The following is an 18,833-nucleotide window of genomic DNA, read 5'->3' on the forward strand; positions in this document are numbered from 1 at the left end:
GCGCCGCTGCCGGGTTTGAGGAGGGGCATGGGTTGGCTCCTGCCTAACGTACACCCTGGGGCACGGGGGGATGAAGCTGGATGGGCGCTTTTGTCTAGCATCAATGGTCAGTAGAGAACCAGGGTGACCCAGCACCGCTTGAAGACCTGGCAGCTTCTGAGCTGCGCGAGGACCAGCCCATCTCAGAGAGGTCCATGGTGAGGATGGCTGGGTGAAGGGGATGGAGAGCCTGGGTGCTCAGGGGAGCTGGTTTCTTTGGCACCACCCCTAAGATAAGTTCCTCCAGAGATGATTCAGCGCCTCTGAGAGGCTCTCACCCCTTGGCGTCATCAGTGTGGCCTCCCTTTGGCCCAAAGAGGTTCCCCCCTAGTGCTGACGTATTTCCCCCACCCTTTACAAATATCGCATTGATGGAGAAGGACCCTAAAGTCAACTTTTTTTCCCAGCTCGGACATACACCAGATACACAACATCGGCATTCTCGTTGCATTTCTTCAGCACTTTCGTCACCAAATCAAAAGTCCTCTCCGGCTCAAATCCTGGCGTCGCGTAGAGGCGCTGCAAAAGACAAACCCGTGGTGCAAGTTCAGCAGAAACATCTCTCTGGTACGCGGAGGACGAATGTTACGGGATGTCAGTGCTGCAGGGGCACAGATTTTAACAGCAGAATTAAGCAGATCCAGGTATGGATGGCTCTGCATGGACCCCTGAGGGTAAGCGACCTGGATTGACCCTTTAAAGTCTCAAGGAAGCCTTCCTTGATTCCAAATCCTCATTTTGGATTCTGAATCCAAATAGCATTTGTCTCTTGGATGGTGTTTCCAGCCTTTTCCCATGGCTAAGCCCTCCCTACAGCTGGGACCAGAGGTCTCCTGGAAGAGAAGAGCCCTCCCAAGCTTCACGGCCATGAGCTGCTCCAGCAAACACCTACATTCCAGAGGAAGATGAACTGCTTCACCACAAGCCTCAGGAGTTTCTCCTCTATTTCTGTCTCGTTGTGCAGCAGGTGGTCAATCAACATGTAGACGATGTTGGTGCAGGTCCAGCGATGTCTGCAAAACACCAACCCCGAAGGATGCCGATTAGGTTGGACCAGAGACCTCCTGCGGTCCCTTCCCACCAGTATTTCTGTGACTTGTCCCAGCTGGCGTGTGGTCACTTGAGGACACAAGACCTTCAGAGACAGCATTAGAGGGAGAAAGATATGGCACGGTCCTGTCTACGCTGCTTGTTTCGACAAACCCTGGGCCAGACTGACACTGCCAACCCGTTTCTGGGTGTTGTCTCTGGAGAGACCTACAAATTCCACCAGAACTACGCAATTTGATGATGGTGAAACATCCACCACTTTTTTTTGGAGCCGCTTTGCAACCGTGTTTGTGATAAGGAGGAAGGACCAGGAAGGAGTGGACAGTTGGAGGACTTGTGACGCCGGCTCCCCAAGAGGAGGGTGGCTTCAGTTCACCTGACCCTAAGGCGTCAAGGCATTTGCTTGCGCTCCCGTCAACAGAGAGTGACTGAACTTACAACATACTGTCCAGGAGTTTCTTCTTCTCCTGGTAGAACTGAAGCTGGTAGTTGTCCTGACTGATCCACTCTACCCAGGGCTTAATGGACTTGACGCTTTTGAGCCACGCTACGCAGGCATCGAAGGGCAAAAGTCCGTTTTCGGAGGGCTGCACTTTCTTCAGGAGAATGTTCAAGGCGTCAAGAGTGACAAACTGAAATGACATTTGCAAAGAGAGAGAAAAAGAGTCTAGGTAAAGACCTGACCTCGCTGGTGGGTGGCATGGAGGGAAGGGATACCGCATGAGTAGGTGCTGGCATAGCTTTTAGAGTAGTTGACAGGGCTAAATTAGAAAGAAATGGACTTTTACGGGTGAAGTTCTGGCGTCTGTAAGCGAGGAAGGGCTTTAACGAGCCTAACCGCGCCTTGGAGAAAGAAGGATCTTGGAGTCACCATGGGGAGTTCTCTAAAAACCTTAGCTTGCTGCTGTAAGCCATAAGCATCTTAGGAGGGATGCGGACATCTCCACGCGGACGTGGCAAGCGAAGGAGCTGGAGCCCGCCACCAAAGCGCGACACGACGAATCCCACCCGCCTCTAGGGTCAAAGTGTCCAGGGGACGTCGACACAATACCCGGAGCGACGCAAACACGAGGATGCCTTCCTCGTTACATAGCATGCAATTAAACGATGGAAGTTGTGAAGGCCATCACGTTCAAATGCCGTAGGAGAAGGGTTAGAGGGCAAACACAGCTCTTTGCTCACCATTTCTGGGGGGTTCGTCTCATACATTGCCCGCAGCTCGCTTATGACAGCGTCGTTGCTTTTCACTATGTCAGCGAAGAGCTGATAATCGTCTCGGAGGTAGAAATATTCCATGTGAAGCCAAATTGGGGAAAAGCCCATCTCCCCCCTACCCACGGAGGAGCAGAGTCGCTCTGCGCTCGCTACGAAAACTTTTGAGAGAATCTGCAGGTAAAATAAAAAGTGTTATTTCTGCTCAAAGCAAACAGCAATGGGACTAAGGTGGGGCGCTTAGCATTGCTGTGGTATCCCGTATGAGGTTTCCTCATCAAAAACAGTTCTTAGGGTGGAATTAAGACAAGATGTCCATAACGGTTGAGGAGTAGCCCCAGAGAAGCACGAGGGAGGGCTTGTCAAATCATCAGATTTGGCCAGGAAGGCTAGGACTAGGGCCAAAGCCAACGCCACTTGAAGCCGCTGCTCTACCCAGCCCTACTCACCTCGTAGACGGAGAGATCTTGTCCAGGAGAAGCCATCCTGAGAAAGTCATTGGCGTAATAGCGTAGCAGGTCTGGATTGCTGCCGTCTGGCATCAAGACGTTCTTGACGAAGGTTTGGTAGAATTTGGCCACTTCCTCCGTTGGCTTCTTGGGCTGGTCTAGAAGGGAGAGCAAAGAGAGTTATGGCCACTTAGTGGAAAATGGGAGCTCCTCGTTAGGACTGAGGTGGACACGTGGCCAAGTGCAAGGCCACGGGTGGAGGGGCACGATGCAGGAGGAGATATAATGCAGAAGAGACGCACAACACGGTTCTGGGTCATTCGAGCGAGGAACACAGCCCCCGTGGTTCCTCCTACTAAAAGATGTGGATTTTTGGCGGCTTTGCTGGGTCAAAGCTCCCCCTGGAAAGTCTGATGTTACCTTTCATGTGATAGACTTTCTCCCATATGTCATCCAGGTAGGCTTTCAAAACCCAGCTGAATGGGAACTGGCAGAAGAGGGAGGTGTTGGGGTCTTCGGTCATTGATAACACGGGAATCTTAGCGTCCGCCGCCCTTGAATTCAAACAGCACAGAAAGAAGCGTTAAATTGTGCAACAGGCCATAGGTGTCCAGAGATGGACCACCTCAGAGAAGTTCCCGACTCCCGCTGACGCGTCTTCTCTTTCAAAGAGTTCAGAAACCTGGGGAGAAATTCGGTAGGAAAGTCAGGAACAGGGAAAACTGGGCAAGAGCGGGGAAGGAGCCAATTTTGCTGACAGCTTAAAACAACGGGGAAGTTTTGGTGCCAGTGGCATGACAACCAAGGCTTCGGTCATAAACATCAGCCCCTCGAGCATGAGCTACGGTTTCACTACAAACACCGGCTTTTACTCTCCTAAGGAAAACCCCCTCGCTGTGCATTTACCCCCCGCCTCTTACTTCATGGTGTATTTAATTTTTAGGAATGTTTCTTCTTGGAACATCTGGAGCCACAGTTCTGCGAGCGGAGAGCCTCGGGAGATGTGATCCAGGTTGTTGTTGGCATCCACCACGGCGAGAATTTGGGCAAAGATGTTCGCCACAAGGTCTTCCAGGTGCGTCCAGAGCGCTTGCCTGAAAAAGGAGATGACACGGCTCGTTACATTGCTTCCCTGCTTCCCACCAAGAAACCCTCCTCTGCCCAGGGGATGGCATCGGTCTTGAAGACCCACAAGTCAACCAAAACAACCCAGCCGCTTCTGCAGATGCCAAATGTGGCCAGCCAGGCTTGACACTAAGCGTCCTTGTCTATCTCAGAGTCAACCAACGTTGTTTGCTTCCAGAAAAGCCCTTCCAAAAGAAGCTTCCTCAAAATCAACAGTGCTCGTAATTAATTTTTTGCTTTTGAGACTGACTATGACCTTTCAGCAAGCCCCTACCTTGTTCGAGGCTGATAAAAGATGCGTATTTAGACATTTCTGGGTTGTCAAGTCTTGGTCTTTAAGCAAGGTGCCTCATACTTCACACAGAGCGGTTTTAGGAACAGAATTGCTCGACGTTAGGAAGGCGGCCCGCAGCCAGTGCTACCTGAACGAGGTGTCTTCCAGGATGAAATCGGTAGAGAGCGCCCTGCGGAAAATCCATCCCCTTGGCTCTTGGATGGGCTTCTCTCGTTCTTGTAGGAGGCAACAAATTCTCTTCTTCAGGATGGTCATAAAGTGGCTGGAAACTAAGCACAAAACAGCGCTGGTTAAAACCCTCCTGGTGCTCGTCTCCAAGTGGGAGACTCCGTCAAAAACCTGCAAGGGATTTTGGTTGCCACAGTCTTCCACTCAAAAATCATCCCACCTCATTTTTTTTTTAATTAGCCCTACGCAGAAATCAACTTCCGTTGGCAAGTGACTTCTGTCGGGGATCACCTGCCAAGGTCTGCAGCAAAGCTTCGTGGTTTAGCAGAGGTTCTGATCGTGAACACGAGGGGCTGCGCACGGGGGTGAAGGAGGCCCCGTGCAAACCTCCTCCTCTGTCCCTTGGGTACTTCCCCACCCACCTTGGCTTTGAGGGACACCAGAACCGGTTCTTAACCTCTCCGTTGTCTTCTTCTTGCCATCCGGCTTGCAACGCGCAAGAAGGAGCCACTTCTAGTTCTCTCTACTCACACGTACCGCTACTCTGAGTGTGGAAAAGCAAGTTGTGCAGGATCTTGATCCTCTCCGTTGGACGCTGGCTGTTGTCCTTCTTGTCCTCCAGCTGGATCACAGCCTTCTGGATGCTCCCTTTGATCATTGCGTCCACGTTGAGGAGCTGCGGCTGGAGAAGACTGGAGGTCAGTTGGTTGCTCGACGCTTCTTTGCTCTCATTTGCCTGGGGACGCTTGCCCTGGGACATCGGTTCATCTTCTCCAGAACTTAGCGCAGTGGGCGCTGAGGTCTGTACCCATCTCAGCGTCCCAACAAACCCTGGTTAAGTCAGTCCCCGGGGCGTGGAGGGCTGCCGACGTCCCTGGTAAGGGACACTGCTTTGGTGACGGTGACAAAAGGCTCCTGGTCTTGTCCCAGTCGCTCGCAGGTGGGCTGGGAGACCACCACCCTACTTCACCCTCACCATGTGACCCAGGAAGACCTGCAGCTATTCTTCCCTGTGACAAGGTACCAGCCCAAGCAAGGACCTTCAAAAGCAGATCCTGAAACCCTGGTGATACCCAAGGCATTTCTCGTACAACGACAAGCAAGGAAAATGAGGAGAAAAAAAGAAAAAATCATACATTTTCCTCTGGGTAAAGACCAGACTCGGTGAGGCTTCCCAGGGCAGCAGAATCCTCTGGAGAAACTGAAATCACAATCAACCACACGACTCAGCTGTAAAAACCCCCAACGAGAGGCACTTCCATCCCCAGGAGGCGGTGGGAGTGCCCTGACGCTCAACAGGGAGAAATAAAGCAGCACTGGGGTGGAAGCCCCCCAACGGCTCGGTATCAGCTTCTTGATGACAGGAGACCCTCAGGCTTGGGGAGCAACTGGCTGGACACCTCTAAGGAAGAACGTGGATTCAAGGAGCCACCCAGAGTTGGCTTGCAGGGATGGATCAAACCATTTCTGCCCCGTTGGCCCATCAGGAGGCAAAGGCTGCATCGCTATGAGGGTCTCGGAAGCAGCAAGCGCTCCTGGGACCCACAGCTCGGGACCTGCTCGATCCAGGTGCGTTCTTATCCACAGGTGGGACATCGGAGGATGGGGCAGGGGGTTTCTGGAAGGGACAGTGGTGGGGAGGCGGTGGGTTTATGGTGGGGGACTTCTTACCTGTTGGGAGATGCTGCAGGGAGCTGCTCGTGAAAATCTCGGCAATGCTCATTTTGGAGAGCTGGCCGAGATTGGCCTTAAAGTTCTCTGGGGGCATCAGGTCGTCCAAGTGGATGGACTTCCACTGGCCTGGAGAGGCAAGAGGATGGCTCAGGCCCTCTGCTCTCTTCTGGTGCATCGGACGTTTGGAAAACCAGTGGGCTTGGCTGCTCGGATTTACCAGCCAGCCAGGGCAGGAAGACAGCGAGAGATGGAAGATCCACCACTTCACGTCTTCTCTGCACGTCTTCATCTTCCCCTCCCTCTCTTTTCCCGACCCAAAGTAGCGAGCGTAACCTTACCGCTGTCAAAAGCCAGGTAGCTGCACCCTCCCAGGACCCGCGGGACTTTAGTGATCAGCACGACGTGCAGCAGATGGGGGCTGGCCGACCTCCTCCGCTCGTCTGTGAGGCAGTACCTGGAAGCACCACCAGAAGGTCAGAGCTGGTTGATTCCAGACTCGTTGGACCGATCTCTCCAAGCAACGACTGCATCCCCTCCCTCCACGAGCCCTTCCAGGGGTTAATCTCCCCGCCAAAGGGCGCAGCCATCGGAATCTGCTTTCCTGGGTGGATGGCACCCCAAGGAGACAGCCTTTCTGGCCGTTGTTGGTACAACCTGCTACAGCCCCAGGGGCAAACGAGACAACAGAGCCCAGAGCACAGCCCGGTTCGAGTCTTAAGCGGGGAAAAAAGGCCAAAAGGCAGCACAGGTTTCTGAGAAGAATGTTGTGCCTGGAAGAAGGAAGAAAGAAAGGGGGAAGAAAGGGGGAAGAAGGGGGGAGGAAGGGGGGAAGACAGGAGGGAGGAGAAGAGAGGAGGAGGGAGGAGGAGGAAGGAGGCAGAAGGAGGAGGAGGAAGGAGGAGAGAGGAGGAGGGAAGAGGAGGAGGAGGGAGGAGGAGGAGGGAGGAGGACAGAGGAAGACAATGAAGGACGACAAAGGACAAAGGACAGTGAAGGATGAAGGACAGTGAAGGACGGATGACAACGAAGGACGAAGGACGACAAAGGACGAAGGACGACAAAGGATGAAGGACGACGAAGGACGGAGGACGACGAAGGACGGAGGACGACGAAGGATGGAGGACGACGAAGGATGGAGGACGACGAAGGATGGATGGCGGAGGAGGAAGGAGAAGGGACAAAGGAAGGCTGCTTACTTGGCACAGGCCAGGAGTCTTTTGCTGCTCTGCGGCTCATCGAAATGAAACTGAACGAGGAGCAGTCTCACTTCTTGCGGCTCTCTGAAGAAATTCCTACAATGAAACCGCCTCTTGAACACTTTCTCCTAGAAAGGTCTCACCCCAGCCCACTGTGAAGCACGGGGAGAAGTGGAAATCACCTGGATTAGTGGAAATCACCTAGGAAAGAAATATCAGAGCCCACCTGAGGTCCTGGCGGAAAGCGTGCTCGGTGTCAAACTGGCTTAGGAAGAGGCAGTGGATTGTGTCCGGGAGATTGAGCGCCTTCCTCAGCACTTCTAAATCCTTCTGGTTTAGCAGCCTGGCATGGGTGGAAACCTGCGGGAAAAAGGGAAATCGGAACTGGTTGTCCTGCTGCCTCAAAGAGGTGGGATCCTCCAGGGCATCTCCGTTGGTGCTATCTACAGGCAACTGGAAGGTGCCTTGAGTATCTCAGCCTGGGCCAGAGCTGAGCAGATCCCACCTGCCTCCCGAGGAAGGGCAGAGTCTACCCTGCCTGCAGATGACCACGGAGGCAAAGAGGGTGGACATAAGCCCATCGTTGTCCTGGTGAGATCACGGAGCCACCGTGCTCGCTTGGAAAACAAACAGCACCCTTGGGTGCTCTAGAGCCAAGCACAAGTACCTGCAGGCACAGCCCGGTGGTGCTCCGCTTCTGCTGGTTCATCGTCTCACGCAAGAGGCTGGTCAGGCTGTTGTGCTTCTGCTCGATGAAATACAGGTCCTGGATCTGCTCAGCGTCCTCCAGAGCGGAGTATTTGAGGCGTAGGATGGAGTCAGGAGTGGCACACTCCACCAGTTTGCTTGTTGCAGTGGAGAGGACCTGTTCTCCGTAGGGATCGTGGCCTCTGCAGTGGATGTGCTGGGAGCTCTCCAGCATGATGGCGGCGGATGTGTCATCACTGAAGCCGATGAAGACATCGTGCTCCTTGGGACCCAGCTCGTGGGACCAGTCCCTGCACAAATCAGGGTTCTCCATGTGGACGAACCGACTGGCCCATCTCTCCAGGTCCTGCTTCAGGTCTTGCTGTTGCCAGCTGAGGATGGTGTTCATGTCCAAGCAGTGCTTCTCCAGACGGCTCAGCAGCGGGGTGGGGAACTGCGTGTAGACCACTTTCTTCTCCTCTATAACAATCAGCCGGAATCCCTCCTTCACGCGGCTCTTCACCCTATGAGTGCCGAGGCCCAGGTCGACGTAATAATTGTCCCCCAGGGTGACGAAGCATTGATTGAGGGTATCGTATAGGCTCTCGTAAAGGTTCTGTATGTTGAGGAGGACCACGGGCCTGCCTATCTCCATGCAAATTTTCACCCTGTTCACAGAGCGGCACACCTGGGAATAATCCTGGTCCCGTGGGAAACCGGAGCCAAAGATAATGTCACAGTTGCCGGTGTCTATAAGCCGCATCATCTGGATGATCTGAAAGGCGGCGTTGTTGGTCGTCAGCAGCAGGAGGTAACGAGAGATGAATCCCGCTTGCTGTTTGTCCATGTTTTCCACCAGCAGACGGATGCAGCTGGTTCCCACGTCATAGGGAAGACGCACCTCGCTGGTGCAGTTACGGAAGATTTCCAGAGGACAGATATCTCTGGAGCCTCCAAAGTTTCTCTGAATGGCCTTTACGAGGAGCTCCTCTTGAGAACAGTACGTCGTGTCCTGCGTGTAGGACACAATCATTTTGATTAAGCTGTAGAAGTCACGAAGCCCAAAGAACTCCGTTTTCTGTGTTTTCAGCACGTTGCAGTAGAAGTTTGCCAGAATGGGGAACAAATGCTTGATTCTTTCAGCGTGAGGTTGGCCGGCACAGATGCCTTCGGCGGTCTTCACCAGATCTTCCTTGCTAGGTTCAGTCCGAAGGATGAGGAGGCCCCTGTTCATTTTGGCAGGGTCCAAGGCCCAGTTGGAGATGCCCACAAAGCCAACTTTCTTGTAAGCCTCCGGATTCTCGTCGTCAACACATCCATCCTCCAGAAGAGGATGCAGCGTCTTCAACGGCATATCGGGCGAGTCTTCTGCAAGACCGATCTCATCCAGCAGGACCACGGATGCAAACTCGTTCAGGTTCTTGCCCTTCTGGAACTGGGCGCATTGTCGGAAAGTGGAGATGATGCCTTCTGGTTTTGAATGGGGGCTGCACTGGAAGGAGACCAGCTGGACCTCTTTGAATTTTTTGAACAACGGCCTTTCGGACAACGTGCCTTTCATGGCATTCACAGCGATGGTTTTGGATAGGGATTTAGAACTTCCCGGCTTCCCAACCAGAAAGAGCGGCACCCGGAGGTCCATGCAGACAACCATCATGAAGATGTTCTCCATCAGAGCGTTGTTGCAGGCTATCGCCTTACCAATGGAGAGGTTATCAAGGAACACCTCTTGGCACAACTCAATCTCGTGCTGTAGCCAGGACGCAGGGACCGAGAAGCATTTTGCAACCTCCTCCAGGTACTCTTGGCGGCTCTCCAGAGACAGGTAATAGCAGACCCCTACCGAAAGGACCAAAGCCCTTTGCTCATCGTTTAAGGTCGGTTCCTCTTCCTCCTGACGCTTCCTCTTCTCATCAACCTTGCGGAAAAGCGGGTCTCTCAAGTTATAAAACCAGAGCACTATTTTCATGCAGCGGTCTATATCCCGGAGGCCGGCGACTCTGCATTCGTCCTTCCTCTCTCTCAGGAACTTCTGGGAGGCTGAAATGACGTTGGTGAAGACATCCAGGTTTCCCGCGGGGATCTTGCTCCCCACAGTGGACTTCACGATCTCCTTGATGTACAGGCTTTGCGTCTTCTTGTTCAGCTCCCCAAAATCCCAGACCAGAGGCAATAAACTGGGAGGAAGGGGCTGCACCCGATACACCAACTGCCGCAAAGGAACGTAACCCAGCTTCTCCGGGGTGTCTTGGCTCCGGACGTGGTAGCCCAAGCCAGCTTTCTCCAGTTTCTCGATGGTGTCCTTGGTGTGCCTTTTGTAAGGGTTGCAAGCGGCCACCACTTTTAAGCGGTTGGTGGAAATCCGCTTTCCGTTGACGCTGTGGTCACACAGCACTTCTTTGATCGCAAAGATGGCCTCTGAGGTGTTGGCTTCGTCGAAGAAGAGCACCGTGTCTATGTCGTGCTCTTCTTCGTTGGCGCGTGCCAGCTCCATGGCCTGCCTTACCTTCTCCTGGATGGTCTTGGAGGTGGTGCCGCCGTGAACACGCACCACCATCATATTCCGACATTCCCTGCCTGCCCTTTGCAGGCTGCACATGAACTGCACCAGCTTCGTCTTCCCGCAACCGGTTTCACCCATGACGATCACAGGGATCCCGCACTGGAACCGCAGGTGAATAGCCAACATCTTTATGGTGTTGTCCAGAGTCAACTGGTACGAAGCATCTGGATCTTGGCATTCCACACCGAAGACTCTGCAGAGGGCCTCCAACTGCTCGGTTCTGGATAAGGTTTCAAATTTCTTATTGAAAGGAACATTTTGGAGCAGCAAGGTCCTGTATAAATTCCTGCTCATAACCGCCTTCTCCAAAACAGCCTGGGAATAAGCATCAATCGCGTCGAAGTTCTGGTTGATGTGGAAACCCAAAAACTCCATGGAATCATCCTCAGCGTGGAAGACAATGTAGGGGTGAGACTCCTGCTCCCACTTGCGTCTGAGCTGGTACTCTCTCAAAACACTGTCCATCTCCTTCGACTCCTTGCTCGGCACGCTTTCATCGGACATGTTGAGGGAAGGCACGGCAAAGTCCTTGGACATGGTGATCATGAACTTGATGACGAATGTTTTGAAGCCACGGAACTGATCTCCAACCACCGGACTGCAGAAGACCGATTTCTCACACTTTCGTAGCTGGAAGTTCAAGAAGTGCGTGAAGTTGCTGAGCTCGGTCCAGGAGGGGTTGCTTCTCCCGCAGAACTCCATCAAGCACGCCAGGCATTCTCTCTCTGTCCCTTCGATCTTGCTAGGGACAAAAGTGAAGCCGTCAAGGTTTTCCTTCCGTTCATATCTGCTGAGGTATTGGTAGGACCTTTGGAAAACTTCACTTTTTAGCTTGTCCCGGTCAAACTGTTCCTCCCTCAGTTCCGCAGAAGGGACAGAGCTGGGATCTTCCAGCAAGTCGAGCACCCGCCGCGGCGATGCACACTCCACGGTAGGAAAAAGATCCAGAAATTCTTCTTCCATTTCAATGGACATCTAAAAGCGAGAGGACACAAATCACCGTGAGGACCATTCTCCAACCTCCCGCGTTTCCCTACATCACCAAACCCCCTTTTTTTATTTCCCCCTGGTCACAAATGGTTCAGCAAGCTGGGAAAAAACATAGAAACGCCAAGATTTCTCCAGGCCTGCCTGCGGATTGAAATCCCTATAACCATTAAAGTCTGTCTTGCCCGGTGTCCTGTCTTGGGTTGGGTGATCTTGTTACCTTCTCCTACGCTTTCTCCTGTTCCACTAAATCCTTTTGGAGATGGAGGGACCTGAACTCAGCCAATATTCAAGGTATGGTGAGGAACCACAGATGAATGATCAACCACTGGTGAATCTGGGGTGCATTTTACGCCTTCAGGAACTCTTAAAGCACGGCTGAGCTGCAAATTGGCTTTAAAAACATGCGTGAGGTTCCAGTTACAGCAAAACTGGGATGAAAAAACTCCCTTTTTCCACCAAAACTCAGTGCAGGGCCTGGCGTTTCACTTTGAGGAGAGACACGTTTGGCCTGGTTGCTTCTATGTAGGTGAGATGTTGACCCGCTGGCGAGGCAGACCCTAAATTGTGCATCGCTCCGGCGGAGATCAGAGCTTAGCAGATTGACTCACGCTCAGCCTTAACGGTTCCTCCACCCAAGCGCAGACCCCCAAAATACCTCTCGCTTCTTCGTACTGCTAACGCCTTTCCCTTTTGCCAGGTACTCAATCAAGTAAAGATGAGAGGGTTGGCACTTCCAGACCAAGCCGTCGGGACTCTGGATGTGCCGCAGGATGCACAGGTCAATCAGCAGCCGGTAGAGACCCTTCGATACCTGGCAGGGCAAAAAAACCCCAAATTAACCAAATTAAAAGCGCTGCTCTGCTTGGGCTGGGTTTGAGTTTCCCCCTCCCTCTCTCTCCCTGTGTTTCACCACCTCTTCTTGTCCACTTGAAGCACTCACCACTGGAGACACATCGATGTGGAAGATGCAGGGCTGAGTTTCAGTCGAGGATTCCTTGATGGAGAGGAGCTCCTCCACGAAGAACTGGAAATCGATGTCCGACTCCATCAGCCTAATGGTTTTGTGAAGGGGTAGCGTGCCACCCAGCTGGGCACGGACCTTTCTGACGGTGTTGTCCGCAAAGAGAGACTTCCCTAAGGAGCAGATGAGATGGGCATCAATCATCTACTCTTCCACACTTGCATGCGACCCAAACCAAGGAAATCTCTCCCCGAAAGCCCGGTGTGCCACCTTGCCTCCTCGGTTTGAGGTACAGCTCAGAATACGACTCCCCAGAAAACTTACCCATTCCCGCTCGCTCCGAAAAGACGAACTTCACGTTCTGCTGATAGGGCTCTTTGAAGGCCTGAGCGACGGGGGCTGTCCCGCTCGGCACTTGGAGATGCATCTTCAGGTAGGTCTGGATTTCTGTCTTGGAGTAGCAGGGGAACGTCACCTTGTAGGCATCAAAGGCCGTGATAACATAGGAGTTGTGAGCTTTGGCATTGCAGAAGATGATGAATCTGTAGTTGGGGGTGCTGGAAGATTGCACCAGGCGGAAGAAGTGGAACTCGAGTTGTTTGGAAACTTTATAAACTAATTTATCAGCACCCAGCAAACAATAGATCTTCTGGTCTTGGGAAGCTGGGGAAAGAGCTCTCCTGACAAGCAGCTCCACCTCCTCCTCCTCCGTGTCGGGCGTACACACCAGGACCTCGTCGTACGACGGGAGAGGTGCCGTCTCAGTGTGTCGGTAGACGAATAACATGTTGGGTAACATTTCCTCTTCCTTACACATGACAAGAAGAGGTTTCCCCGCTTCAAAACCTACGGGTAAACTTCTCTCAACACGCATGCTTTCTAGAGCGGCCAAGTGCTTCAGCGTTTCCCCAAAAACATCCAAGCCTATGTATTTATCGGACACCAGGCCAGCGAATTTCTTACAGTAGGCATCCCAGAGCAGATTCACCTTGTCGTAAAGAGATGGCAAACTCTCAAAGGAGGCGGCCAACTCATCGTGCGCCAGGGTGCTGAAGGAAACCTGGTCAACATCGCTGTTCGTGGTTTTAAATTTCCGTCTCTTCTGCAGGAAGCTTTCTCTCGTCTCCTCGTACAACTTGCTGAGCTCTTCAACCAACTCCTTGTTGTCGCTCTGCTCGAAGGCGAAATCCATGAGCATCTGCTCCGTGATGGGTGAGCTGGACAGGCAGCTCTGCAAGGCTGCCTTTGCCACCGACTCATCATAGCCCGATTCGGCCAAGCTTTTGATGAACTGGGGAAAATGAATGATGTAGTCGTTCCAGGTAACCGATTCCTCGTCTGCTGCCGCCGCCGTATTCACGGAGTCCATAGGAGTCATCAGCGCGTCCCCCAGGGCTTTTTTGATATCTTCTTCTTTGATGTCATGCTTGATGACGGAAAGCATGATGAGCACCTGCGGCTCTGTGATGCCCTTCTGGACTCTGGCCAGCTGGCTGCATAAGTAGAAGAGCTGGTGTGCAGTGAACAGGTTGAGATGAGGGTAGGCGTGCCTTTGGGTCTCCAGGTACTTCTTCCACTCTGCTAAGCAATGCTCCATCGCTTTAGAGAGGCTGTCCAGCTCCTCCAGGAGGGGTCTTGTGCTCTGAACAAGGATCCCAGTGATCCCAAACTCCGTGTAGACTTTCACCCATTGCTGGGGGTTGCAGTAGATGTCAGCCTTCCAGTTGATGAAGAGGATGTTGCCGACGCTGAGAAGCTTCAGGTACAGCTTTCCAACTGTTTCGACTCTTTCCAATATCTGTAACGAGCCAAAGAGACAACAGGGAAACAGCTCACGTACTGCAGCGTGTTCTCAACAGCTTCCAAACACCGCTCGGGCCACGCTTTCCTCCTGAGATCCGTAGAGCTCACTTGTGGGCTCCCCAGTACAAGGGAGACATGGACGTACTGGAGAGAGTCCAGGGAAGATGATGAAGGGATTGGAGCATCTGGTTGTGTGGCCGGTGCCATGCTCAAGGTTTGGGCTTCTACGATCATGGGTCTACCTTTGAGAAGATGGGTCTACCCTTGAGAAGCCGGGTCTACCCTTGAGAAGACAGATTTAGCCTTGAGAAGCTGGTTCTACCTTTGAGAAGCCAGGTCTACCCTTGAGAAGTCCAGTCTACCCTTGAGAAGCCCGGTCTACCTTTGAGAAGCTGGGTCTACCCTTAAGAAGCCAAGACTACCCTTGAGAAGCTGGGTCTACCCTTGAGAATCCGAGTCTACCCTTGAGAAGCCAAGACTACCTTTGAGAAGCTGGGTCTACCCTTGAGAAGCTGGGTCTACCCTTGAGAAGCTGGGTCTACCCTTGAGAAGCCGGGTCTACCTTTGAGAAGCCGGGTCTACCCTTGAGAAGACAGATTTAGCCTTGAGAAGCTGGTTCTACCTTTGAGAAGCCAGGTCTACCCTTGAGAAATCCAGTCTACCCTTGAAAAGTCCAGTCTACCCTTGAGAAGTCCAGTCTATCCTTGAGAAGCTGGGTCTACCCTTGAGAAGCTGGGTCTACCCTTGAGAAGCTGGGTCTACCCTTGAGAAGCTGGGTCTACCCTTGAGAAGCTGGGTCTATCTTTGAGAAGCCGGGTCTATCTTTGAGAAGCCAGGTCTACCCTTGAGAAGCCGGGTCTGCTGGGGAATGATGGGATTCACCTGACCAACTGGGGCAAGAGGGTCTTCACCAAGAAGCTGTCCAGACTTAAGGAGAGCTTTAAACTAGACTTAACAGGGGAAGGGGCTGGAGTTTTGAGCAGCAGAGATCATGCCCTGGTGGGATTCATGATCTCGAGGGATATGGGCCAGGCGAAGAGTAGAGTCGGGACCCTGAATTTTAGGAGAGCAAGGTTTCAGTTGCTTAAGGAATTAGTAGAGTTTGGAAGGGACGTGAAGAATAAAAAGGGCTTCTACGGGGGCGTTGGCCAGAAAAAGAAGATGAAAGAAAATGTACGCCCCTGGTAAATAAGACAGGAGAGCTCTGACATGGAGAAGACTGAGCTATTCCATTTTTTGCCTCCGTTTTCAATGGTAATCGCTCTCCCCACATCTCTCAAGTCCCTGAACCTCACGGCAGAGGCTGGAGTCCCTCCCATTGTAGGAGATCAGGTACGGGGCCACCTGGGGAACCTCAGTATACTTAAGTCCATTGGACTCTGCTCCGCTCTGGTAAGACCCCACCTGGAGCACTGCACCCTGCTCTGAGGACTTCAGCACAAGAACACGAGCCAGCAGCGTGCCCAGGTGGCCACGAGGGCCAACGGCACCCTGGCTTGTGTCAGGAACGGTGTGGCCAGCAGGAGCAGGGAGGTGATGGTGCCCCTGTGCTGGGCACTGGTGAGGCCGCCCCTCGACTGCTGTGCTCAGCGCTGGGCCCCGCACCCCAAGGCGGCCATGGAGGGGCTGGAGCGTGGCCAGAGCAGGGCAGCGAGGCTGGGGCAGGGGCTGGAGCACAAGGCTGGGGAGGAGCGGCTGGGGGAGCTGGGGGGGCTCAGCCTGGAGAAGAGGAGGCTGAGGGGAGCCCTCCTCGCTCTCTGCAACGGCCTGAAAGGAGGCTGGAGCCGGGGGGGTCGGTCTCTGCTCCCCAGGAACAAGCGATGGGACGAGAGGGAACGGCTTCAAGCTGCGCCAGGGCAGGGTTGGGTTGGGTATGGGGAAAAACTTCTTCCCCCAAAGGGCTGTCAGGCCCTGGCCCAGGCTGCCCAGGGCAGGGGCTGAGTCCCCACCCCCGGGGGTATCTAAAAGCCGGGGAGATGTGGTGCTGGGGGCCGTGGTTTAGTGGTGGACCTGGCAGTGCTGGGCTAACGGCTGGACTCGATGATCTTCAAGGTCTTTTCCAACCTAAACCATTCCACGATTCTAAGACAGACAGGGAGCTGTTAGAGCGGGTCCAGAAGAGGGACACCAGAATGGTCAGAGGGCTGGACCAGCTCTGCTGTGAAGAAAGGCTGAGAGAGTTGGGGTTGTTCAGTTGGAGAGGCTCTGGGGAGACCTTCGTGTGCCCGTTCTATGCATGAAGGGGGCTTATGAGAAAGATGGAGAGAGACCTTTTACCCAGGCCTGTAGTGACAGGACAAGGGACAACAGTGTCCCTCCATGGTGAAGTATGAAAGGTCTTGGAAGGGCTGGTGGGCACCACAAGTGAAGAGCAAGGCTTAGGCAAGCAAGTCCCACTCCTGTAGTTTGGGAAGTGGGCGTCATCCTACAGCAACACCTCTGCTCCCAAAAGGCCGGAACTGCAAGTCATGGATGAGTCTCCCGAAAATAATTCCAGCAAAATCCCAAGCCCAACGGCCACCATTTTTCGGGCTGCGCTGTGTCTTACCTCCAAGAAACGGTTTGCCTCCTCTCTGCCCTGCTCAACCTTGGTGGCAATCAGCATAAGCTTGTTCTGGAGCTCCGTGAGCTGCGACAAACTGTATGACTTGGCCTTCTGGTCTGCTGGAGATGTGCTCTCCTCGCCGTCATTCAGCAGCCGCAACGAGACGCAGTCCTCAAGCGTAGCCTGGATAGCAGAGAAGACAACCAACATCACCACGTGGCCTTTTACGTAGCTTTGAGTTGAAATGCTGCACATCGGGACGCTACGTGTCGCGTACCACCTCCTCTGGAGGAAAGAAAAGCCCGTTTTCCACTGAAAATACTCAAGGTTGAAGAGAAAATTGGTGGTACTAGTTGCAAACCCAACTGGAGACCTATTGGCAACCTGGCATGCTCATCGGAGGTTGATTTCAAGAAAGATCTTTTCTCCCAATAACATTAAAAAATACAACCAGACAAGAAACAGTCTTGGAGACCCTTTACCTTGAATTTCGGAGGTGCCGAGATGGTAAAAATCCCATTCCTGTTGATGTTTCTGGCTTGAGAGATCGCAGAACGCTCCACCGAGCCGTGAGAGTCGTGAACCAGCTGTATCCACGCTCTGTGGTCACGGGAATCTTTCTGCAAAAGCAGAACCAAAGGGAAACCCAGTAACCAGCTGGAAGGACGCTGAGCACCGCTCCCCCCCCCCAGATTTGATGCGGGTGGGGTTTCTGCGACCGTTTCTTCTGAGGATGGGCTTTCCTGGGGCTTCTGAGGAGACGCAGCCCCGGAGCTGGGCCTTTCCTAACAGCCCAGAGCGTCAGCACGTGGTGAAGCTCTTGTTCCCCGCTCTGGTTTTGGTGGGGAGCAGAGCGTAAGGCTCAGTGACAGCCTGGGGCACAACCACGAGGGATTCTGTTAAACAGAAGACAAGCTTTTCTGTCCAATTCTGAAACAGGTTCTGGAGTCTTCCAGCCTTGGAGATGCTCAAAACCCAATTGGACATGGCCGTGAGCTACCTGCCCCACCTGACCCCATTTTAAGCAGGGGATTTAGACTAGACGATCTCCAGAGGTCCCTTCCAACCTCAACTATTCTGTGATCCTAAATTGTAGACTCCAGAACTTGTTCCCTCCTATTCACCACCACCTCCTGGGTCTCCTCCAGTTGCCCACACACATCTGTAAGGTCGTTTGAGATGTTCCACCAGGCTTCCACTCCAAAAAGAGCACGGCCTTTGCCCCGGTCCTGCCAGGCCCCCAAGGATGGGAAACCATCTTAAATGGCATCAGACACCTACACGTGAGCAACGTGGCCTCCCAGCAAGCGTCCAAGTGACTTTTGGACGTGGGACTTGAAGACTCACCAGCTTCTTGGGAAGCTCGCTGTCTTTCGCGATGGCTCCAGTGATGCAAGACAGAGCTTCAGAGAACCGGTCGAATCCATCTGTGGGACTCAGGTCTAATACGATGGGCGCAGAAGCGGTCATGGCATCACGGAAGGCGCTCACTCTTTTGATATCCGTATCGTTTTCACCTGCGGAAATCGATGCCAGCTCCACAAATACAGGGATTTCCGTCTTGTCTGGGGGGAAAAAACGAAGAAAAAAGAAAAAGAAGAGAGACAGTTGAGGAATTTCTCTGCTCTGATTCAGGTAGCGCTGTGTTGTATGCGGGGAGCGACAAGGACTAAGTGGTCGCCCTCTGCTGCTGTATCTTCCTTCCAGCCCACCTTTTATTATGGTCTTGATCCAGGAGGTAAAACCTTTCCTTGCACATTCCAGAAGTTCCCTCAAAAAGGCCAAGACTCCCTGGGGAATGTCACTCAAACTTTTTTGCACCTTCATTAAGTCTTGGGTCATAAAGCTGAGTCGCTGCTTCTTGAATTCCTCCTCTTCCTGGAAAAAAAAAAAAAGAAACAAAGCCCAGTAGGCGTCTGTTGGGATGAGAAGGAAAAGCAGCTCCGTTCTATCTCCTCCTCCCCAAACAAGATGGGATCTTGGCCTCAAACCCAAGCCTGCTCTTGAGTTCAGCCCTGTAGGCCTCCACGATGAATAGGAAGAGGCAACTGGAAGTAATTCCTTCGGTCCATCGCT

The 18,833-nt window shown here is 53.0% G+C and overlaps 1 protein-coding gene across 1 annotated transcript in view; it reads right to left on the bottom strand.

The window, feature by feature from the left end:
- LOC309600814 (E3 ubiquitin-protein ligase rnf213-alpha-like) overlaps positions 1-18,833 on the bottom strand; it is a 44,494-nt gene that overhangs the window by 11,569 nt on the left and 14,092 nt on the right. The window contains exons 24-45 of the mRNA XM_082333427.1: positions 18,470-18,635; positions 18,105-18,322; positions 17,240-17,377; positions 16,761-16,940; positions 12,734-14,207; positions 12,389-12,582; positions 12,104-12,259; positions 7,876-11,433; positions 7,435-7,568; positions 7,209-7,304; positions 6,351-6,466; positions 6,010-6,138; positions 5,475-5,539; positions 4,876-5,020; positions 4,298-4,439; positions 3,671-3,844; positions 3,171-3,304; positions 2,751-2,908; positions 2,272-2,475; positions 1,528-1,721; positions 932-1,052; positions 458-558 (exon numbers count right to left, since the gene is read on the bottom strand). Of these exons, the coding sequence (XP_082189553.1) occupies positions 458-558; positions 932-1,052; positions 1,528-1,721; positions 2,272-2,475; positions 2,751-2,908; positions 3,171-3,304; positions 3,671-3,844; positions 4,298-4,439; positions 4,876-5,020; positions 5,475-5,539; positions 6,010-6,138; positions 6,351-6,466; positions 7,209-7,304; positions 7,435-7,568; positions 7,876-11,433; positions 12,104-12,259; positions 12,389-12,582; positions 12,734-14,207; positions 16,761-16,940; positions 17,240-17,377; positions 18,105-18,322; positions 18,470-18,635 (7,997 nt within the window). The remainder of the gene's footprint in view (positions 1-457; positions 559-931; positions 1,053-1,527; positions 1,722-2,271; positions 2,476-2,750; positions 2,909-3,170; positions 3,305-3,670; positions 3,845-4,297; positions 4,440-4,875; positions 5,021-5,474; positions 5,540-6,009; positions 6,139-6,350; positions 6,467-7,208; positions 7,305-7,434; positions 7,569-7,875; positions 11,434-12,103; positions 12,260-12,388; positions 12,583-12,733; positions 14,208-16,760; positions 16,941-17,239; positions 17,378-18,104; positions 18,323-18,469; positions 18,636-18,833) is intronic.

This window comes from Platalea leucorodia (assembly GCF_965183815.1).
Source record: "Platalea leucorodia genome assembly, chromosome: 25".
In the NCBI taxonomy this organism is placed as follows: domain Eukaryota; kingdom Metazoa; phylum Chordata; class Aves; order Pelecaniformes; family Threskiornithidae; genus Platalea; species Platalea leucorodia.